This window comes from Protopterus annectens, chromosome 3.part0, assembly GCF_019279795.1.
Source record: "Protopterus annectens isolate FY-2018-M chromosome 3.part0, PAN1.0, whole genome shotgun sequence".
In the NCBI taxonomy this organism is placed as follows: domain Eukaryota; kingdom Metazoa; phylum Chordata; order Ceratodontiformes; family Protopteridae; genus Protopterus; species Protopterus annectens.
The window spans coordinates 1,913,398,510-1,913,423,346 of NC_056731.1; the positions used below are offsets into that span (position 1 = coordinate 1,913,398,510).

The 24,837-nt window shown below is 39.4% G+C and overlaps 1 protein-coding gene across 1 annotated transcript in view; it reads right to left on the bottom strand.

Annotated features, from left to right (window-relative positions):
- The window catches only part of LRRCC1 (leucine rich repeat and coiled-coil centrosomal protein 1), a 1,845,576-nt gene that overhangs the window by 1,776,266 nt on the left and 44,473 nt on the right, over nucleotides 1-24,837 (bottom strand). Inside the window, exons 2-3 of the mRNA XM_044066062.1 lie at nucleotides 22,109-22,196; nucleotides 5,514-5,719 (exon numbers count right to left, since the gene is read on the bottom strand). Of these exons, the coding sequence (XP_043921997.1) occupies nucleotides 5,514-5,719; nucleotides 22,109-22,185 (283 nt within the window). The 5' untranslated portion in view covers nucleotides 22,186-22,196. The remainder of the gene's footprint in view (nucleotides 1-5,513; nucleotides 5,720-22,108; nucleotides 22,197-24,837) is intronic.

The following is a 24,837-nucleotide window of genomic DNA, read 5'->3' on the forward strand; positions in this document are numbered from 1 at the left end:
CTGCAGCTCTAGATGTACCCTCAGTCACATGAGATCAGATGTATGGAAGTATTTGAGAGAGACTGAAGGGGGTGAGAAGACATGGTTTTCTTGTCTTTCAAGACATGGCCTCAGTGAGGGCCTTGGAGAGTTCTTTAGTCAAGTTCCACTGGAATCTAATAAGGTGTGCCAAATAATTGTCAAAACCATCCCAGCCAGAGCCAAAGCAACATGGCTAAGGCAGTCCAAAGAGTCTCCCCATTCTTATCTCAAAGCAGGGGTAGAAGCCAAGTTAACAACAAAGTTCTGAGGGGAAAGGATGAGTCTCAGAGTCAAACCCCTACCCATGGCTCCAGCATCAAACCTATGACTCACAGATCCCACCAGCTCAGACAACATCATTGCAAGTTGGATCAGAGATGATGCCAGTTTCAGCAAAGACCACAACTTCAGATCCAGTGCAGATCGGAGTAGGAGCAGCTAAAGGGGTCTAGGATGGCCCAATGGGAGACAGAGATGGAAGAACTCCCAACTGAATTTGGGTTCTGAGGAATTTTCTCATCATTCTATCCACATCTGCTTCAGAGAAACTTCTGGTAGATCTGAAAGAAGATGAAAATAATGGAAATCTAGAAGCCTTGTGAGGTTCCTTTTGAAGAAAAGGTGAATATAGTCTGGTAGCAATCAGCTCTGGTGACAACCCTTCGAGAAGGAGTTATGGAGGAATAATGTGATGGATTCAATGCAGTGGTCAGATCTGATGTCCATTGGATCTTAGGAGGTGGAGCTGAAGAAGGAGAGTGTTAATGGGATATCTTTCTTTGCTCCTTATGTTTATCTTTAGACTTTTCCCCCCTGGTCCCCTTTCGTTTTTTTCCACAGGTTTCCTGGCAGATGGAGATGCTCCAAAAGTAGATGCTGATGAGGAAGGAAGTAGAACCTTTAAAACCAGCTTATTTCTAAGTTTAACTAGAGCCTTATGGTTAAATGCAGAGCATAGGTCACAATCTATGCCCAAATGGCAGGCTCCCAAATCAATAAACACATTCAGAGTGGGCATCCAAACAGGGAATTTTGTTCCACAAGTGAGAAATTTTTTTGAGGTCAGTAGGTTTATCAGCAATGTCGAACTACTCCACCACCACCACAAAAAAATAGATACAGCAAAAAAGGTGCAGATAAATCACACAACAAAAAACAATAATATACCAAGAATGGTAATACAAATTATCTCAAAAAGAGATAGACAGAGACCAGAGTAATATCAATCTACAGTATGAGAGTAAGAGGCATGAGGACTAAGCCAACAAAAATGCTAATTCCAAAAGGAGAGATTTTTTTTCTTTTATACTAAGCAGGGGACAAACTAAGACAAAGGCAGAAAGAATCCAGAAATACGCTAGAGTGAAAATTACAGCACAACACTATACCAAAGGTTTTTTTACTTGCCTCCAACAACCTGAGGAACATCAGCCATGTTGAATGCTGAGAGTGGCAAACAAGATTTGAGGTATCTTAGGTAATGCAGGGCTTGGAGGAGATTAGAAGTAAGCGGAGGAGCCTGAGCTATGGAACCTAAGTCTGGTAAAAGTGTCTGAAGTCTTGAAGAACAGACATAAAAAACATCAGTTCATAGGTTCACAGGTAGGTACTAGGCTATTAGCCCTAGGGCCTATATAAGCCTAGCCAAACAGTACTCTGGCTTTTGCCACCCAAGAAAATTATTTTCCTGTGCCCCTGTCAAGCAGAGCCACAGAAGTGATCCCCGGGGTGAATTTCCTATCTCCCATCCAATCATCAAGATTTTTCTTGAAGAGTGCTAATGAGGAGCTTTGTTCGATATAGATAGGTAGTTTGCTCAAGAGTATGGGAAATCTCTGGGACAGGAATCTATCCCTCCAGCATATTCTGTTTATTGTGGTGACAAGGATTAGGTCCCTAGAGAGTGTAGCTCGGAGGGACTGGGATTTCTTTAAGTGGAGTATGTCCAACAGCTCTGGGTTTGACATAGCTTTGTATGTTAGGCAGAGATCGCCTCTGAGTAGGCGATATCCGAGTAAAGCTGGAGTTTTTTGAGACGGTCTGCGTAGGGGCATCTGTTTGAGGCCGGTAATCCTCTTTGTGAGGTATTTCTGTGGCCTTTCCAGATGTCTTGTGAGGTACATACCAAAAGGGGCATTGTACTCTATAATGGGTCTAATGACTGATGGGTAGAGGGGAACAATGACCTCTTTCTTCCTGGATGAGAAACCTTTTATGATGAGGTGTGCCACGTAGAAGGATTTCCTGACTACTGTAGCAATGTGATTATCAAAGGAGAGGCTACTGTCCACCTGTGTCCCAAGGTCTCTTAATTCACTTTCAGAGTTAGGTAGACTACCGCCTATGTGGTAGTTCATGGGTACAGAGTTTTTACCAAAAGGGATGACAATGCACTTTTTGGCATTGAACTTGAGGACATGGCTTTGATACCAGGCATCTGTCTCAGAGAGGCCCTTTTGTAGGATGTCCACATAGTTAGGAGTTTTGATTATGGCTCCTAGTTTGCAGTCATCTGCGAACTTTGTTAGCCAAAGACCTTCTGTGTTAACCTGTACGTGAGAAGTAGATACCAAACAGGAGAGGACCTAGGACTGAACCCTGTGGTACTTCACTTGTCACTGGTCTGAAGTTGGATTTAGAGTCTGCTACTTTCAAGGTGTAGTCAGTGAGCCAGTTGGCAACCCATTTTGTGACATAGGGATTTATACCTAGTTTAGTGAGTTTATCTATAATTCCAGAGTGGGGGGTGGTGTTGAAAGCCTTGGCGAGATCTAGATAGGCTGTGTGAACCACCATACCCTCATCTACAGCTTTGGTGACTGCTTCAAAGAAGTCTATCAGGTTTAGGAGACATGATCTGCCTTTTACAAACCTGAACTGGGTAGGGTCCAGAGTTTGGCGATTACCAATGTCATTGTTTATAAGTTCCATGATGATATGTTCCATAGTCTTGCAGACCAGGCTCGTCAGGCTAATGGGGTGGTAGTTCCCGGGGTCCGTGGTGGCTCCCCCTTTGTGGAGTGGGATAACCATTGCTGTGCGCCATTCAGTGGGCACAAAGCCTGAAGTGAGGCTATGATTGACCATGGTACTTAGGTGGGGTGCCAGTTCGTTCTGTAGTTTGTGTAGAATGCAGCCTGGGATGTTGTCAGGTCCCATGGATGCTGTGTTCTTGGTTTTGGAAAGTGTTTTTTTTTTACCTGTGCAGCTGTGATTACAGGAACTTTGCATTCTTCCGGTATAGAGATGGGCCCTTTAGGGGATGAGAGAGGGGTAAAGTTAGCACTGAACCTATCTAGCAGGACGTTGGCAATATCTGTTGTCTCTATATTTAGTGCCATTGTGCTGCAACTCAGAGCAGATCTCAGTGTTGCCATTAAGATTCTTGACATGGCTATAGAATGCTTTGTGGTTGTCTTTAGAATCAGTGACTATTTTGTTTTCGTAACTAGCTTTGGAGGATTTTATGAAGGATCTCAGCTTCTTACTGAGGCTGACAACAGAAAACTCACAGCGTAGAACAAAAATACAAAATCAAACACTACAGAAAATCAGAAAATAAATATTTTCTTTCTTTCTTTGTTACACTCAGTTTAATTAAGGGTAAAAACAACTTATAATAATAAAAAATGAAACTAGAGTTGTGCTTTCTTGTTCATTTGCATCTGAAAATGAAGTTGGAAAGGCAGTTTTTTTTCAGAGTCCATGCTAAACTATTTACTGTATCTGATGTGTGATGTTGGCAGTCTGTGACTGAAAAGGCACATTTAAAAGCCAATGTTTAAAGCCATTGTTTTTCTTAATGGCTCATAATTGCAATAAGTGACCTAATTATTCTGCCATGCTTAGTAGCCTACAAGATGTAACAGATGACGAGACAAATGCAGGAAAGAAAGACATATAGAAATAAATTCAGACATTAAAACAAACGGAATAATTACTAAATTATGATTTTTCTATACATATGTTTATTGTTGGATTACAGGGAAGGAAAATCCCTTTTTTGAAAGAAAAGCTTGACATTTGAGTGGAGTTCTCTTTTAAATATGAAATTCCTAAATGAAAAGTATTATTCAGAAGATATATTACAGTTACATAAAAGTATGTCACCATATGTCTCTTAAGCTTTGTAGTTCAATTATTAAATGTTTCAGTGCCATGGTCAACGCTCATTACTTCATAAAAGGAATCAACAATTAATACAGTTGACTTTGTAAACAACGTTTTTTCTGAGGTAAAGTATTTAAATTACATAAAGAACAAAACTAATACTAATTCAACACTTCACAGCAATCATCGTTTTTGAACAGCAATATAAATAATGCTCTTACCATACATGATTGCTACAATTATAATTCTCTTAGTAAATAATTTAATTAAAAAAATAAATCATCTACTTTCAACTCCAAGTGGTGGCACTCCCCTCGCATGAGTACCATTAGTATTGTGTGTTCTAACAAGCTCAGACATTTAAAAGAAAGAAGTGCCACCCAAAGATCAATGCCACTAGTAGAATTCCAGAAATTAAAAAAGAGGAGAAAAAAAAAAAAAACACAGTTATGAATAAAATGTGAACATCCACTGGCACTGAAAACACCACACTAAAACCTAACTATTTTGAATTCTTCTAGACACCTCACTTAAATACAACATGCTACACCTAAAGAAATCCCAATCCCTCTTGAGCTATGCTCTAGGGATGTAAACCTTGTCACCACAATAAACAGGACATGCTGGAGGGATAGATTCCTGTCCCAGAGACTTCCTATACTCTGGAACAAGCTACCCATCTATGTCAAGCAAAGTTCTTCATTAGCACTCAAGAAAAATCTTGATGATTGGATGGGAAATGGGAAATACACCCCAGGGATCACTTCTGTGTCTCTGCTCGACAGTGGCACAGGAAAATAACTTTCTTGGGTGGCGTAAGCTATGGAACCTTGCTGGCTAGGCTTACGTAGGCCCTTGGGCCGATAGCCTAGTACCTACCTATGAACTATGGAGAAATGTCAAACACCATCAAACAGCAAGACTGTTTCCACTCCTCAGTTGCAGCTGTCATCTTCAGAAAAAAGTATACTCAAAATGAACCCACATTTTATAGAAACAATTCAAAATAAACCCCCCCACATCCCAATATCAATTCTCACCAATTCAACTGAAATAATCATTGACTGCACATACTGGAAATGCAATAGTAATCACAGTAAAACAGCAGTTTTCCCTTAGATGTGTGGTTTTGACAACAAAGGATTTGACAGACAGTACTATGATGAAACAATGTGCTCCAAAATACCACAGAGTGGTAGGCTCACTTTTAATTACTTTGTGATCAAGTTTCCTTAACCATATTATGCATGTCTGAAATTAAAAAATCACTATACACTAATGAAAGGTGACAGCAAAGGAAAAGTCATAACTTTAATAAACACTTCATTACAATTATTGTAAACATATTGTTGTCACTATAAAGTATACAAATAATCACAAACCTTCTACTTTAGTAATTAAATTGCAGGATAAATTCAGTGTACGCAAGAAAGTCAGTGTTCCCAGTCCTTTGATGCAAGTTATTTGGTTAGATGACAGATCCAGGTGTCGCAAATGCCACACATGACTCAGACCTTCAATTTTGGAGATCTGATTACAGTGCAAATTGAGAGACTGGAGGTTTGGGTCCAGAGGTATTTCTAAGAGGCTTTATTGAAAAAAAAAAAAAAGGTATATCAATAATAAATTTTTTTTAAACCTTATAATTTCTACAATTTTTCATACTTCAAAATAAAAAGCATCACTTAACAGATGAGGCAATCATTTTATTTTACAGGTCTAAACCTGCACTTGTTATAGAATAAAAAGACATTCCAAGCAATAAATTTACAGAATATGCAAAAAATATGTTTCATAGGTTTGAATAATAATATTATAGACATAAATAGGATCTTAAAATACAGAAATGTAATTATACTCGCTATATAAATACTAACCACTGCCTTACTTCCACATTATTCTTAAACATCTGCAGGATTTCCACAGTCACTGCTTCACCACTTTCCTGGTTTTATTTCCACTGATTTCTCTGACATGATCCCATGTGCAGTTCTTTATCACACGTGCACCCCTCCTCCCCCAATAAAGCCTTTCTGGTAAGAGGAGTACTTGGATTGTTATCATTCATTCAGTCAGTAATAGATTGGTGGGCTGATTCAACAGACCATTTTCTGCTGTGACCCAGCCAATCAAAATGAAAAACAAAACAAAACATTTACTGAGTACACATACAATACATATTTCTGTCATCATTATATACCTGGGGGATGCAAACATGACACTTCAAAGGATCCACATTCAGAAAACATTGAATGCAAAAGGCCCAATGGGACAACTCTAACGAAAAATCTCACATGAGGAATCAAAAGTATAGCTGCAGCCAGGAGACACCTGAAGGCAAAAACAAGTTTAGCTTGAAGAGAAAGATGAATAGAAACCTTTACTTGAAGTGCCTAAGCTATGTCCATGCAATGTCTTGTTGTATATAACTTGATGTTTCAACTGCAATGAATGAATGTTATCAAATAAGCAAGTTGTAGCTGGGTTTCCCTATACTTATTGCTATTCCCAGAGAATGTAACAATATAATCCCGGACTCCCCCACCGATATTGAGGGACTTGTGTATGAGGCAGCTAGGTGCCAGTCATCTAGATAAAGAAACATTTTGGCTCCCTGCAGAAACAAGTGCACGACAACCACAGTCATGCACTAGATGGAGTACGGAGCTGGATTCATCTCTGAAGTACGCACACCTCTTGGATATCTTTGCAAATTTTATGCATGGTAGGTGGTTTGGAGGTCTAAGGAAGAGCAAGCCTCCTCCTGCTAAGCAAAGAAGGATTGACAGCACTGAGGCCAATCAAAAGTTTTTTTTCGGGCTAAATGCGTTTAGACCATAAGTTCAAACCTGGCCCAAGGTACTGTCATTTTTGACAAAAAAAACAGAACCTGGACCCAATATCATAGTAGCAGAGCATCTGTCTGTGCTGCCAGCAACTGGAGGTCAGGAACAGGCTTGGTCTGCTTGTAGGGTCAACCATGGGCACAGGATGAAAACGGTGACAGCCAACTCTCCTACCTCAGAGGAGGGATTGAAGCGAGCCACTGTTTGTATAGCCTCTGGTGAAGACCAGAAACCTTGCAGATCAGCAGTTCAAGAGTCAGACTGATGATTAAGGTGGTGTCATTACATGTTGCTCCTCCAGAATAGGATCGGAGAACAATCACCACTGTATACAGACGACTCCCAGCCCCTTGCATGGGGCTCCCCACAGGGACCTTGCACTACACCATTAAGAATTTTTCTGCAAGGCTAACTCTGAGAAGTTGGGGGAGGAGTCTGCCAAAGAAAAGGACAACTAGAAATGTCTGCCATGGATAAAAACACATAAAATGCTTGTGATCTATTATATGATGCAATTGGTCCACTGGTGCTGCAAAGGCAATGTAAATGCTATTCTGAAGAAGACTTCAATGTATGAAAGAAGAATGCCTTAAGTAACATGCCCCCTGCACATGCATTCAAAGTATGATAATTCATTATTTTATTTTTATTTTTTGGCTGCCAAATAGTTATAGAGGTGTGGGTGGGTGGGTCGTGCAGAGCATAGCCTGAAGGACAGCAGCTGAAATAGTACCTGTACCATTCAAGGTCTGACTGAACAGTTCAAGAGACTCTTAAGAGACTTTGGACCATGGCTTGTATCATTTTCTTCTGATATAGTGAGATGTTTTATTCTTTATTGTCTAGTGACAAGGGAACAAAAAGAAAAAATTATATATTGCCCTGAACTGTCCACAGGGACTATATTCCACATAATGGTGGAAGAAGAAATGAGGAGAGCAATCAGGCAGCATCTCAGGGTTGCTGCTGACCAAATCTAGGAGGACTTCAGCTGCTCAGCAACTGCTGATAACCCTTAACACAGGGTCTGTGATCTATTTATCATGGTTCTTTCCATACTGCTGCTTGCAGATCTACTTTATATTGTTGAAAAACCACCTGTGCGAAATTCAAAATGTCGTGACCATTTTGCCGAAACACATGTTATCAAACATTCGGAACATCGCAATTTCACTCCTGGAAATGAACCACTGGGCCACCATGGTGAACTTTGAAACTTTTATCTTTTCTCCGCTATAGTGCAATCTTGTAGTTGATATATTTAGTTGGGGGGGGGTTGATTTGCTTCATTTTCTTTTTCTATCTGTGTTGGTGGACAAGTGGTTCATTTCCTGGATTTTGCGATGTCCCGGGTGTTCGATAACATGCCGTTTCGGCAAAGTGGTCTCCAAATTTTAAATTTCGTGCAAGTATTTTTTTAACAGTATAAAGTAGATCTGCTTGCTTTGCTACTGCCCAGATGAAAACCAAATCTGACATGGGCTCCTCTGTATTTTCAGAAAAGCCTATGAGGATTTTGACATTTTACTCCATCAGTGGTGAAGGTCTTGTCTTCTTTCTCCACGTGTACCTTCAGGTCCAAATAAAACAGGTCCCTGGAATGGGACATACAAGAAGGTCTGAAGTTGGTTAACCTAAGCCATGCGTGCAAGAGAAGAGTTATCCTAGATTTTGCACAACTAGCAGAAACTTCTTTTGTAATATTAGCAATAGTAGATGCCATTACAGACTGGGATTTATACTTCTCTTCCAGGGGTCATGCCAGGCAATAGGTCTATGATCTGCTGCACTTCATCAGACAGTTCTTTTGAATATTCCTCCATTTGGGTGAAACAGGCAAGTACCTGGACAGAAGAGGTGAATAACGCATATGTGCAATTTCCAAAGCAGTCATCCACCCAGTACTTAGTATTTGGTATGTGGCCCACAAGAGTATGGAGTATTGCAGCCTTTGTGAGAGCAGCTGATAACACTGAAGTGTTTGGTTTGAGAACTCCTGACAAATTCTGGTTTCTGTGAGGGCATGGTCTGTTTTTTTATTTATTTATTTTTTTAGAATTAGGGCTAGGGTACCATATCATGGTTCTCCCAGGCAGCTGTGGTAGCAACTTTAAATGCTTTTGCTAGAAAGGAGAAAAGGGGTAAAAGTATCCTAAAAAGCAATACTGGTAGGGAGCATTAAGATGGACTTGGGTACAAAATAGAAATAACAGTTCTGACAGGAAAATTAAATGAACATAACACATAAAACAATAAACCATTGCTAGAAATATCAGAATATACTGACATTTAGAAAAAAATCTCTCTCATAACTACTTCAGATTACAATTTAGAAAGAACAGCTAGAGGCCATCTAAAGATTATACCAGCACTTTTATGGCAAAGAAAATCTGGAGAGGAAGAACAGAGCTCTGCATTATGGGATATGGGGGAAATGTCTAGGAAAGTTTTGACTGCCTAGCCCTGCAGCCTACTCTTATGAGGTGCAGAGGATGGCCATATTCTTATCACATCTAATTCAGTTCTGCTGAGGTAGTAATTTATGATCCCTTGCTCAGATACAAAATACTGTACTCAGAAGCTCCACATACTACAGACAAGTTATGATCGAAGCACGAACACCTGCCACCCACCAAGTCAGCTTTGAAGCAGAGCCCACAGCTGAAATGTCTAAGGCTGAGGCCCTGAGTTGCAGAAACGGTTAAAAAATTCTCAGAATCAACCCTAACACCGTACCCCTGGCCCAGACCTTTCAACTACAGTATGCGGTTGGCTCCAAAAAGACTGGAGTAGAATGAATCGAGGCTAAATACGGAGCAAAAGGCGGCCATCTTGTATGCACCAATAATAAAATAATGTGGGCTGGAGTTTGGATCCAGAACCACAAGATCCAAATGGTGGACAGGTGGAGGAAAAATCAGAAGGAATGATCCGCAAGTCAATGTGCACCTATAAGATGGTCTGGATCATACTGTACAAATCTACTTGCCTAACACTCAAAGAACCATGTGAGCTTTGAAGATGCTGTCAAAGATGGCTTAGTAGTCCAGTGTACTGTCATGTTCAGTTCATGGAGCCTACACAAAGGAGACTGACCCAGGGGATTTGGGTCCAGTGAGAACACTGGATCAGGGTTGGCAGCCAGAGTCGGAGAACGGTACCAAAATGGATGCGCAGCCAAGAAATGGCTTGGAACCTCAGAGAGTCAGCACAGACGTGGTCCTGACATTGGAACAGAAGAAGTCGGGGATCAAGACCAAACGGTGCTGATGCTGGAACCAAGGTGGAAGCTATGAAAACAGAGGACCTTGGAATCTTAATGTATAGGATCATCAACAGCAGTGCACTCAGCTCATATCTTTGCTTGAGTCTCTATTTTTAACTTTGTTTTCATCTTCCTTCCTTCTTCCTATCTCTAGCCTTTATCCCTTATCATTCTTGGCATTCTGCACGGCCCTCTTATCAGGAGAAGCAGCAACAGCAGCAGTGGAAGGAGATGCTGTGGTATTAGAAGTAGGAAAGAACTCTTAAAACTTGACAAGGGAGAGAAGCAATAAGCCAAATTAGAAGCCAAAAATACTTCAAATCTCTTTGAAAAGCACTTATCTGACTAGACTACAGAGACCACATCCATCCTCAAAGTACAGTAAACAAGACATGAGGAGATGGTGTGTTGTAGGGTATTATGCAAGAGGAATTCAAGCTTTGGAGCCAAATGTCTAAATTGCTGGCCTCAGATGTACTCTCATCCAATAACCACAGGTTTAGGTGGACAGAAGAGACATCATCAGATTTGTAGCTTTATTCAAGGGCCAGGGTATACGGGTACATTTAGTTTTGAGATTTTCTGGCCATATCAGTAACTGGTTAATGATCGTTAAATCTATCATTTTTTTATGTGACATATAAAGTCTTTGAAATCAGAAATGATGAAACTATTGTTTGTAAGTTATATTAGACCCAAACTATAGTGTAAAATAATGACAGGGAAACCTTATAAGAAAACAAGCATGCATACATTGGAATGATTACATCAGAAATACACCAAGGGCATCCACGGATGTGAAAATGTAGATTATTCTGAAAAGTTAAAAATATCCAGACTTGTAGACTGTTTCACACAGATAATAGGGCACTCAAAGACAGCCACCTCTGGGAATGTTTGGGGTTATCAAGAATCATCAGGTCATCTATGTAGGAGATTAGTTTCACTTCAGTCTCAAACTACTGAAATATCGAACTTCAGTAGCTCGGGACCGAAGTGTCGAAACTACACTTGCATGAAAGTGCAGAATCCCGAATTGGGAAATGTCAAATTCATTGTTGTGGCTTCGTGTACGTGACACGGGATTCCTGTGTTCATGACGTGCAGTGTGGTATGTGGATGTAGCTGGAGATTCAGGTAAGTGACGTTTTACTAGGGGTTTTGGCAAGGGATTTTAGTGTGTGTGAGTGTGTTTGGAGTTTTGAGGTGTGGGTTTAGTGTAGGTAGGTAAGATCATGAGTGTGCAAGTGTTGAGAGTGGTGGTATTTGTACGTATGTGATGCGTTTGTGCAAGGGGAGTGTAGAATGTGGTGGTTTTTCTGTTTGTGTTTTTAGTGCGACCTCAAGAGTTGGCATACGGGGGTGTGGGGGCACATGGGTGGTGCAGGGGGGCTTGCCCCCCTGCTTATACATAGGATCTGTGCACATGTGTTTGTTTTGTTGTGTGTGTGTTTTATTGGTTTGTAGTGTAGGGAGGAAGGTGTATGTGTGCTTGTTTGTGTGTGGAGTGTGTATGTGGGCAGTCGCGATTTTGATTTTCGTGCTTTTGGGGTTTCGGGTTTTTCAGTTTTCAGCTTTACAGTCTCCAGATACTGAATTTCAATATTTCAGTATTTCAGGATCGTAAAGTGAAACCAGGAGATTATACAGGGGAGAGAGAGATGTAATAATTGTTTCTCTGAAAGATTAGCTGATGCATGGAAATTTATTTAAACAGTGCATGCTGATGCTTTCACAAATCCTCAGTTCACTGGCTTAAAAATTTTCCAAGGGCCAAGGTCTACCAACCATCTAATAGAGACCTTCCATAGGAACTTAACTGAAGAGGCTACATCTATGAAACACTGTTCTAAACTTCTTTGGAGAGGTATGCAAAGACTCATCTCCCAGTTTCCTTCAAGTGTAAAACCTTAACAAAATGTGCAACCTCCAGCTTGTGCCAGAAATTATTTCAGCACCTACTGATAATACAGACGTAGCTGTAGTGGTCCCAGAAACTTTCTCTATTATGGCCATCCTTTTATGTCTCAGATCTATTTCTCAACTTGGGCAACAAGCATCATAGTTGAAAATACATTTGTATTAATATTAATTTTACTCAGTATAATTGGGTACGCTTGTAAGAGCCTTGGAGTAGCTGGCTTTGTAGTGTCTGGTGGCAGTAACTACCTTATACTCTGGGAAGAAGTGGGCATAGCTAGAAAATCTGTGTCAGCCTTTCCCAGGTGTGCATGTGTGTGTGTGTGTGTGTGTGTGTGTGTGTGTGTGTGTGTGTGTGTGTGTGTGTGTGTGTGTGAAAAACTAATCTCAAAGAGTGTCTCTGTCAGCTGCTTGGAGCAGGGACATGAAGCACTGGTTTCAGAGAGAATGATAGAGGACTTGGCTTGGACACTGGGCTGATGACTCAACTCTATAGCCATGCTAGTGGGGAGTCTTATAGGGGATCAGGAGGGAGACAGACAGAGAGAAAGTGACTCAGATCCTGGACCGAGTGTGTTCCCTGTGTGCTCTTAAGGGAAATTGTTTTTGATACAGAGAGCTACATTTGGAAATACTGGGTGTATTCATGTTTGTTTTAAGTAAACATCCCATTTCAGTGTCAGTGGTGAGAATTCAGGCTCCTTGATTACTGGCTCAAAGTGGAGGACATCACATATTAGTGAGCAGTGGTGTGGATATTATTTGAACTTCTGTAGCCTATAGGCAGTTGTTACTGAAGGTGTGTATTCTCAGCAGCATAAGGTAAACATTCAGAGTTTCATTATCAAAATAGTTTTATTTTTTTTTATTAGTTTAGTTAGTCAGGGAAAGCAGGCAAAGGTGTCAGCAGAGGATTATGGCAAACTGACAAAAGAACCAGTTGGCCAAGGTGGGCTAAACCAAAGAACTGGTGCATGCCAACCTGACTAAAGGGGAAATTATTTCAACCTCTGTCTCATCTCAGACCAGCAACCAGGAGGATAACCAGACTGGTGATGGGAATTTGCAGCCCTCAGAAACAGAACAGTTCACCTTTTCATCAGAGACTTAAAAATCTGTCTGGAGTGAGAGACTTGAACTGGAGGCCAAACATTTGGAATTAGAATCAGCAGAAAGACTGTGGTGTTTGCAGGCTGATGAAAATGAGAAGCAGCATTAACATAACAGGGAGATGCTGACATTTCACCACGGTCATGGAGGTAATGGGGAAGGGAATAACAATGCCAGAAGCAATAAAGGTAGGTACATTTTTTCCACAGTTTACGGAGGTTTATCATTTTGATAGTTTTATTCATATATTTGAAAGTGTATGTAAATGGCATAATGTTTACCAAGGGCTCTGGATACAGTTCCTGACCCCTTTACTCCATCGTAAATTGTAACTGCCGTTTCTAAATTTTCTGATATTGACTGTTTAAATTATGATAAAGTCAAACATTGTTTACTAGAGTGTTTTAAGTTAACACCTGAAGCTTACAGAAAAAAAGTTTTGTGAGCACAGACGCAAGGCAGATCAAAGTGTGTGTGATTATATTGCCGAGTTAAGCACTTATTTTCATAGGTGGGTGAGTGGTTGTCAGGTCAACACTGGGCTAGAAGACCTTTCATGAGGGAACAAGCCCTTAGCACTTTGCCTGCGGACATGAGAAGCGGGTTGGCAAACAGACAGTGTAACTCTGAAGATGAGCTGGAGAAAAAATGGGATCCCTACTTACCAAACAGGGCATCACTGCACAGGAAGGGACACCTAGTGCTGCACATGGATATAATGGAACCCATGGTGGGCAGGGCAGTGTAAACCACCCCAACAGAGTCCACCAGTAACAGAGGAAGCCACTAGTTCAGGTACACGTCCAGGATCAAGGGTTAAATGTTTTAAATGTAACCAATGGAGCCATGTATCATATAGATACCCATGGAGGCAAGATAGGAAACAAAAGGTGGGGGAGCCAGCAAGTGGGAATAACAGCATACCTGTAGTAAACTGTCTGGAGACAGCAGGTGTGTCAAATTATCACCAGAGTTTAAATCTAATCTTAATGGATGGAAAACAGGCCACAGCCAAGAGAGAGAAGACAACCTCTGACATAACCATTATGAATCCTGTAGTGGTTAAAGAGGAGTAGTACTTGCTTGGGCCGTCCACTCCAGTCAGAGCTTTAGGAGGGACCCCATTCCAAATGCCTTTGGCCAGGATTCACATTGACTGGGAGGGTGGAAAAGGAAGCAAGCAATTAGGTGTGTTCGAGGATATCCCTGCAGTTGTACTGAGAGGAAATGATTTTGATAATGCAGTACCTTGTGTGCATGCAGTAACATGCCATCAGGCTTTGAGAAAGGCATGTGGGTCTGCTAGCCTGGGGGAGACCCAGACATACCCCACACAGACCCCACATCTGAGGTCAAGGCTGATGAGGTGGCCATTTCAGGGAGGGAGCTACACTGTAGCGGTGAGCCACAGCTGCTGGTAGGTACTAATGTTCCCTTGGACAAAGTGACTGCAAGGGCAGAGGTGAATGGTAGTATCAAGGTTGATACGGAGGCACTGCTGTCAGAGGATACCAGACTTCCTGTGGGAGAAGAGATGAAAGGGGGGGACAAAGAAAGTTGAGACAGGCTCAGCTCTTGGATCCTACATTAACAGGATTGAGAGAGGTAGCTAGGGAGGCGCGTGAATCTCAAGGATAAGGGGAGTTTGCATACTGAAACAAAGGGTTACTGCACAGAAAGTGGACCCTTGAGGGAGGGCTAGAGGGTGAGGTAATACAGCAGTTGGTAGTGCCTAGAGCTTACTGTCACTTCTAGCCATAGCCCATGACACTCATTTTGCAAATCATAATGGCATAAAGTGTACCAAGAGATGTACTATGCAGAATTTGGCTTAGGATTCCAAAGGATGTAACAAGGTACTGCAGGACCTGTGAGCAGTGCCAAAAAGCAAGCAAGGCAGGAGACAAGGTCAAGGCTCCTTTGATGCCTTTGACTGTGATTGAGGAGCCATTTCAGAGGGTAGCTATGGATATTGTGGGGCCTCTGAATACTCCAAGTTCCACAGTGAAAAGGTATATCCTGGTACTATAGATTATTCTACCAGATACCCTAAGGCAGTGGCTCTGTACTCCAAGGCAGAGAAGGTAGCAAATGCTTTGCTAGAGATTTTCAGCAGGGTAGGTTTCCCTGAGAGAAATACTGACGGACAGATGTGTCAATTTCATGTCAGACATGCTGGCTTGTCTGTGGGAGCTCTGTGGGGTGAAGCACCTGAAAACCACCCCCTTACCACCCCCAGACTAACGGTCTTGTGGACAGGTTAAACTTTACACTAAAGACCATGCTACGGGCATTTGCAGACCAGTTAAAAAGAGAGTGGGACAAATATTTGCCCCATCTACTGTTTGCATAGAGACAGTTATCCCAGGAATCCATAGGTTTTTCACCCTTTGAGTTGCTGTATGGGCATAGGGTGAGGGGATCTTTAGATTCAATTTGATTAATGATGAGTGGGAAGGTGAGTGTGAATCCCACAAGGAGTCTGTTGTGGCATATGTTCTGACCCTCAGGACAAGGCTTAGGGAGCTCATGGGCTAGACCCAGGAGAAGCTGGCAGGAGGCCCAACAGCAGAAAAAATGTCGGATATGACAGGAATGCTGGAGTCCAAGAGAGTATGCTGTGGGATAGCAGGTCATAGTTCTCATTACTGTCAGACACAATAAGCTGCAGGCAGCTTGGGAGGGACTCTTCAAAGTGTTAAAGGTGGTCAGTGATGTTAACCACATGGTAGAACTGCTAGCCAGGAGGCAAAGGCACAAACTGTACCATGTTAACATGATGAAGCCTTACCATGGTAGGGAGGCCCTGGTGTTGAGTATTTGCAGTATTTGCAGTAGGAGGCAGGAGTCATCTGAGGGGGATCTATGGCTACATCGAGCCAGCCAGCAAAATGCCAAGTTACTAAGGTGGAGCCTAGCTTTGCAGGCATATGACATGACAGTGCAGCACTGTAGTGGGGACAGCAATGCCAATGCAGATAGGTTCTCAAGGCAAGATATGGGTTAATGTATTCCCAGACAGGCTCATTCCTCTCAAGCAATGTTTCCCAAGGGTCACTTGAAAAACTGCTTTGAGTTTTCAAATGGGGGAGAGATGTGATGATGCGAGGTATTGCCAAGCTATGCCAGGAGAAGTAGGGCAGTGGATATGTAGCATATGCCAGAACAGCTTGCTGGAATTTTGTAAAGAATTACATGTCATTTGTGCATCAAACTGATTGCACTAAGTAGCAGGAACAGCATAAATATACACAATTTGCATACAGAATAATGCAATGCACAATGTGTACCTAATTATTAAATATAGCTATAGCTTTATGAACAAGTAGTTGTTTTAACTACTTAAGGCTTGTTTGTTTACATAACAGCAAATCCATCCACAATGAGGCAAATGTTTTAAATTCTAAGTTTGTCTGTTATTCTTACTGCTAAGATTTGGTAAGTATACAGTTTGAGATATTTGCAGAGTTCTGCAGAAAACATTAATGAAATGAAAAGTACTGCATAAATTATGTACTGAAAATGAATGCATGGTGAATTTACAAAATCACAAATTTAACAAAAATTATATAAAAACTGAGACTGAGCACTACATAGCAAATGACATTTAAAATATAGGTTTGCAAGATATTTACTTAAGCATAAGAAATTCAGGTTGTCAGTGCCACATTATTAAGGATGATATATTGAAAGGAAAATGCAATATTAAATACAAAGGCAAGTTTCTCTATCTCCAACCATCTACTAAGTTGGATTGGAATAAGTAGGGCTGGTAATTTAGACTATATCAAATATTTACATTGCCAGTGTACTGGCAAACTGTGGAAAAAAACAAAAGTCCAAGCTGCTATAATGTACTCCCATCACAAAAAGTTTGAGTGTAGAATAGCTAAACAAATGACCTGGTCTGAGAATTGCCAAATCAGTATGTTGTGCCAACACTGGGAGTGCTGATATCAAGGCTGCAAGTCTAACTGAACTGTCTAAAACTAAAGAGCAGAAGACCTTCGTGCTGTGAAATTTCTTTTTCTCTGGTTTCCCTTGGAAAGACGTCATCACAAGTCTCTAGGCTTTATCTTAAAAAAGTGAAATAAATCATACTTTCCTTAAAAGCTCTGTTCAGCTACAAATAAATTAAAAAAAAAGTTACCAGGAATGTAACATCATGTGTGTAATGAAAGCAAACAAACAGGTAGAATCAGCACTAAGATGGTCACACAAATTTCCAAGAATATTTCAGTCATGAAAGTAATCCAAAATGACGAATATCCACATATAATCCAAAAGTAGAAAATCTTTATTCGCAGAGTAAAATGGATGAGCGCTTTCACGTATACAATATACGCTTCTTCAGATCTAACTTCTTGTATCTGGTGCTGGCATTTAAATACTCATTCTAATTGAGTTCAATTAATTCATCAAGCAATTTAGATGGTCTAATTAATTCATTCAACAAGTTAATTAAATTTCTGTTAAAATGCTAGCTGCTCAAACTGGTCTCTTACTGAAGTTATACAAGTGCCCATTTTAAATAAAAATGCATAAGGCATATAAAATAATAAACCTTATTTAAAACAATTCAACTTATAGTTTTAAATGGCTTATTCATGAACTGCATGCATAATATATAAAAATGGAGATAAAATTACATATACAGTTCATACATAACTATAATTTAAGTCACTCTAACTTATAATATATAATATATAATTCATAGTTCATGTATTTATCAAATATTGTATTGCCATACTTGTTTATGATTTTGCCAAGTATACATTTCATGGCTGAAATAAGATCCTATATACAATATTTCCAGCTATAATTAAAAACATATTTCAAACATATAAATCAAATATAACATTTCTAGCTACAATTAAAAACATATTTCAAACATTTACATCTAGTTTATATAAATCAAATCTGTATAAACGCACTACTATATATTTTTTATATATGACACATTTTATAGCATTGCATACGTGTAAAAGTCTCTAGCATGCTTCTCTTATAATGAATTTCCATTTCATATATATATAACCTTTCATATTGCTTTTATTCATTATAACTGTTGTAATAAGCAAGTAATGTTACTTCCTACCTCCTTGCTTTAAGTATAGGTTTAATGGATATGTATTGATTGATTCCTGGATATACGTGGGCTCTAAATTTAAGGATCCATTCTAATTCTTTTCCAGTGAGTTAATGTGATTTCCGCCTCGAGTATTAATATGTACTATCTCAAGCACCCTGAATTTAAACAAATGATCTTTATAGTCTATAATGTGTTTGGCTAAAGCATTCAAAGGATTCTTACATTTTATGTCGTATATGTGATTGTAAATTCTATCCTTTAATTTCCTTTTTGTCAGCCCTACATAAAATGCAGGGCAGGACTCACAGGTTGCTAAATATATTAAACTTTCAGTGGTGCATGTGGCCTCAAAGTGAGGGACAAACATATATTTCAACACTGGGTGCATAAAATTCTGTTCATTTGTAATGTGGGTACACATATTACATTTCCTACAAGGAAATGTGCCTACCCTTAGTTCTCTTCTCAGATCCATAGTATCATTCATTCTGGGATTGGAACATAGTAGCCTTTTCAAATTTTTGTTGTTCTTATATGCAAACCTAGGGAAACAGCCTACAACTTTAATAGTCTTGTCATCTGTAGTTAATATTTTCCAGTTATTTCAAATAATTTCACTGATCGCTTTACTGTCATTGCTGTAGGTCATGACATATCTGAGTATAGCGGTTTCATTTTTGGTTGTCTCCATATTTCTTACTTTATAGTTTTTACAAGTATGTCTATTAAGATAGCCTTTTTCAACCAAATTTACTTCCTTATATGAAGTAGATTCATAAATCTCTTCTCTAATCTGTTTGACTAACTTTTTGTTATAACCTCTTTCATGAAAGAACGTTTCCAAAGATTCCATTTCCTTCATTTTTATATTATGGTCTTGTCTATCTATCCTGATGAATTGACTTTTGATGATGCCATAGAAAACATGTCTGGGGTGCATGCTGTCATAATTTAACAGCGTGTTCCTCCAGCATGACTTTCTGTGGAGGCTAGTGACTAGAGTTCCTGCTTCAATGCTTAAATTTACATCTAGGAAGCTTAGTGTATCATATGAAGTTTCCATTGTAAATTTTAAGAATTCTGGCAAACTGTGGAAAAAAACAAAAGTCCAAGCTGCTATAATGTACTCCATCACAAAAAGTTTGAGTGTAGAATAGCTAAACAAATGACCTGGTCTGAGAATTGCCAAATCAGTATGTTGTGCCAACACTGGGAGTGCTGATATCAAGGCTGCAAGTCTAACTGAACTGTCTAAAACTAAAGAGCAGAAGACTTTCGTGCTGTGAAATTTCTTTTTCTCTGGTTTCCCTTGGAAAGACGTCATCACAAGTCTCTAGGCTTTATCTTAAAAAAGTGAAATAAATCATACTTTCCTTAAAAGCTCTGTTCAGCTACAAATAAATAAAAAAAAAAAGTTACCAGGAATGTAACATCATGTGTGTCTTATTTCACTTTACCACTGCGAGGTACATCAACAGATATATATATATTTTTTTTATTAATTTTCCCTCACCAATCACTCTACCCCATCATGGTATCCCAATGTCCCACCTTTACCTCCTCCTCAACAGCAAATCTCAAGGAACTGTATTATATAGGTGTCAAGCTGGCTGAAAGTCCATGCCACAACAATAATATACCAAAAAACTCAGCAGAAAGAACGGCTTAAATAAACTCCAGGTACTTCACAGATTACGTCAGAACAGCTAACTTTTTCATATGCGTTTTTTCTATGTGCTATTTGGCCCCATACCTACCAACCTTCAAGCTTTCCCTACTTGGATGAAAGCCCATTCATTCCCTTATAATAGGTATCCCAAATACTGGAGAAACTGTCATCCAGGCAGCCAAGAGGATGGATGATGTATGCAAACAGGATGGCAGCAGAGGCATGATGACAAATTAGAATTTAAACCAACGTCCTATTTGCTTGAGTTGGTGATAGCTCAGGCGGACATAAAAGATCCCATGGTACCTATCGAAAAGAGTATGGGACAATCCCCAATGCCCTGGCCAAACTTCTCAGAGTAGTTTAAATATCACCTCAGGTCTCCACCAAAGACAGGCTAATAACCTAGTGGGACTAACCCAGTCATCAATTGATAGATGGTATAATCCCCAATTACACTCCTAGGGCACCCTGGCTAAGTGCATGCTCCTGTGCACTCACAATGAGGGCTATCACACAAGTGGTTTGGTGGCTGAATGCTCATTATGGTGCCATCCTTGTGTTGCTGCCTGTCTTATGAGGGACTTTTCCTGTGGCCATCTTTCATCTACCCTATCCCCCAAGGATAGGCACATCGATTCTCCCTGTGTTGGCTCTAAAAGATACCACAGCTAATAATCAAACTCAGTTTGTCTGGAGTACAGCCAGGACTTTATCCCTCTTTGCCAACAAAACTTCCGATATTAATATTTAAGATTAAAGTCAGGTTTTGTGAATGCCCTATATTTTTGTTCAAAGAACATAGTCCCATGTCCCATATCCCTGCCTACTCGCTGGACCTCACAAAGGTTTGTTATATAGATGGGGTTTTTTTGTAAACTTGCTTAAATCATATACTGTACGTATGCAATGAATACTACAAATAAGCTAGTGGAACTGTATATCTACACAACTATCTGTCAGAGTAACTGCATCCTCTAGCGCCTGATGGGAATGTTATTCTGTGTGTTATATATAGTATAGTTAACTTTTCTCTCAAGACTGCTAGTAAAAATATGTCAAGTCAAAATGGACAACTCAACCAATGAAATGCAAACAAAACAAAAGCTGTGCTCTTAGGTGATGGCTTTAGATGCAATTCTTTCAAAAATATCTATTATTTGTTCTCATCTACTTCTAGTGTATCTCTACCTTCCACTCACAACCTACGGCTTAAAATACCAACAAGCTTTTAGCCATCTCTACATGCACCATCAACTGACAGAAATGAGCACAAAAATAGTTGTCTTCCAGCATCAGCATCAAATCCCTTTTTCCCCATTTGGTACATGAGACCGTGACGATCACCTAGAGTCACTGTTCACATCGTTGGGTGTTTGTCATTAAGTAATTTTAATATGAGCAAGCATACATATTTATTACCAACGGTAACATGTTTTATGGGGATAGTATCCTTCATAAGCTCTAATACAACAATTCACCAAGAATTTAGTAGTTTGTTTACTTACATTTAAATCTGGCATTTATATTAAAAACATACTTTGCCTTGCCCAGTTAATAATGGACCCATCAGACTTGGTAAAGGGTGCCATCAGCAAATAAGTGATTTTCCACAGTTTATTATTGCAATTTTCAGTGTTTCTGGGAGGAGGCATACATACCCTGCATTTTTGCAGTTTTCCCATCAAGTGGTTAGTACTAATAGTTAACTTTGGTTCAATGATCCAGTGTTTGAGTGTCATGTGGAAACTGCTTCGTGTTTCTTAATGCTGCCCTGTACTAGGTATGAAGGGTCCATTATAAACAGGAAAAGCATAAAATTATTTATTTACTTACTTATTTTTCTGCAGGGATGATTGTACACAAAAATGCAACGGAGGAGGAGAAATTCAGAGGACAGTGTCACATCATTGTAGCTGTATGTGCAAACCCATCAAGAACCATTTACTACACACAAACTGTGTGGTAGAGAAATAAAATACAAGCAGAAAAAAAGACAGGATGAGTGCCTCTAGACCTGGGGCTGCCACAAGGAAGGGGATACAAATAAAACATTTCACTAGTAAAGTGCTTACCTGGAAATGTTCTTATCAATAAGACAAAGATCTCCAGCTGGCTGCATGCCTTCCACCATTTTGGTTTGTACTGTCATTTAGGCATTTTCTGTGAAGAGAGTCTCAATATTAGAAAAATGGCATAAGATAAGCAAAGATTAACTGTTACAAATTTGTACAAGTGTTCTTTCTTTCCACAGGACATGAGCACCAAGCTGAAACAGCAATGACAAATGAGGACAGGTTACAGTAGAGAAACAAAATGTAACGTATTCAGTACAAGCAAAAGTTAAATTGTATACTCAATGAACTGGCACAAATTCAGTGAAAATGATGATTAAAAAACATACCTTTATGGGAAATTGCCTACTCTATAAAAATTGCAGATTTCCTACTCAAAGATAAAATGTTACAGGCATTCTTGAATTCCATCACATTGCCTGAATAGTAACAGAAAATATTTTTTTTGAAACAGACACAAAATTTGCTTCCATGTTCATAAAGTAAGAACCATTCTTAACAATATGCCCTCTGTGTGGTCGTGTTAACCATAGTGAAAACTGCTACATCATCAGGGACACTTAAGTTCATCTAAAGCAGTCTTGAAGCTGCTCATTTTGTGAGCAAGTAAAAGCTAAAGTGCATATAAAAATGCCCAAATATTGAAGAATTTTAAATTGAGAATGACAGAAGGTGAAGTAATAACCAAGGCAACAATTTTAACTAATCCCAAAATTTTGAGAACTTTGTTATTAACCCATTATATTCAGACCTGTCATCTCATCAGCCCTCCATAAGTGCCTTGAAGAAGTTCAGAAAGTTTCTGCTACTGCACTACCAACTGAAAATGATGTACCTATGGCACAGATGTTTGGATCACTCCTTCTATCTTCTTGCAAGATCCGTTACATCTTAACAATACCAAGTGCAGATGTCAGTAAAGTGAGTACTTTCCCCTAAAATGTACATGCTTTTAATGCAAACTGCTCCCTTTGGAAGTACAAATTCCCAGTATAAAACATAACTAACTAGTGATGAGTGCGAGAACATTATATTTTCTTAAAGTGTATTGTCACATTTGCGTGACTTACCTTTTGCTCCAAAGTATATGATGATTAAGGTGCCAATCTGGCTTTTTAGCCATAGGTGAACTTCTTTCATGTTTTCTTTAATAAGAAATACTCCTCATAAAATTCCTTTTTCTGCTCTGATGCCACTGAAGATTAAGTGTGATCTTTAACCTCCATGACATCAACTCAGGGAAAAAAGCAAAATGCGTCCATAGAGTTTAGTGGACACATGCTGTACGTGTGCAAAGATGTGTCCATTAAACTCTACGGACCACTGCCTTACATTGTCACCAAGGAAAAAACTCTAAATTTATTTGAGCTGTGGTTTCAGTAAAAAATTTTATGAAGCTTTTTATTGAAAATACATCCCAAATAAATTAGCTTTAACTATAGCAAGATGCATTGCAGTGCTTAACTTGCCAAATGCCACTAAGCAGTGTTAAAGTGTGGCAATACACTTAAACACATTATTATTATTACTACTACTACTACTATTAATAATGAGGGGTATCTTCAGAATCACTGACAGGCTTGGCTGCTCTTGGGTGTAAATCCAGTGAGCTGCCTTAAGAATGCTATGTTATAGGAATCAGACATCCAGTCACCGGATATCATGCATATACGGGATTGACAGCAATCTCCTGGACGTCAATAGTTCCTGCTCTACTGATAGGAAAATTGTGCAGGAATATTCTGAACTAGTTCAAATGGCTGCTACAGCTTTTAGAACCAATATTAGGCTCAAGACAAATTAGTTCAAAGAGGATAAAAATGGAATCTAACCTACACACACACACACACACACACACACACACACACACACACACACACACACACATTCCTTCAGATTCTAAAAAGGAAAAGTGTGTACTTGCATATTTATTTACTGCTTTAAATTTGTTGACTAGGGTACAAGAATGATCATATTGGGCCTATTTCAAGTGCAGCCCATGAAAAGCAATAAAAAGAAGAAAGAACAAACATATTTACAATTTCAGGATCAACAATGCATTCTAAATAAAAAATGTATTATACTTTAAACTTGTAGTGATCATCAAAACAAATAGCATGACAGCAAGAAAAAGTAGCAAGAATTAAAAAGAAAAAGAAAAGAAAAAAGTACAGAATTCCTTGATTAATTTCAAGTCAAATGTTATCAACTACGGGATATAACAGAATGGAAGATAATGAGGGTTGACTCTCTCCTCTGGCTCCTGCTCTAGAAGACGTATAACTAGGGAAAAAAACTCAACTATGAAGAACACTTTCAGAGAATACACTAATAAGCTTGCTTACCCAAAGAGGAAAGAATTTCACATCCTCAAGGTAGAGCAGGAAAAGTGTTTAGTCATTTTACTCTGCACCGAATGCTTTCTTTCTACTTTTGAAGTTATCATTAGAACCTGATACTAAGCCACCAGCTCATGCTTTATATAAAGACCTTGTGGTGGAACATGCTATTTTATATAAATCTAAGTAGCAGAACCTGCTACTGAAGAGTTAGAAGGCAAAAAAAAAAAAAAAAAAAAAAGGTCCAGCATTACACCAGCATTCAGGTTCCTGCCAGTATACAAAGCAAGTAGACTGCTAGGCAGATCAGACAAAAATATAATACACACCTGCTACACTGGAAATAATGCCAATAAAACTACCCAACTTTTTGGTGCATCCCTAAATTAC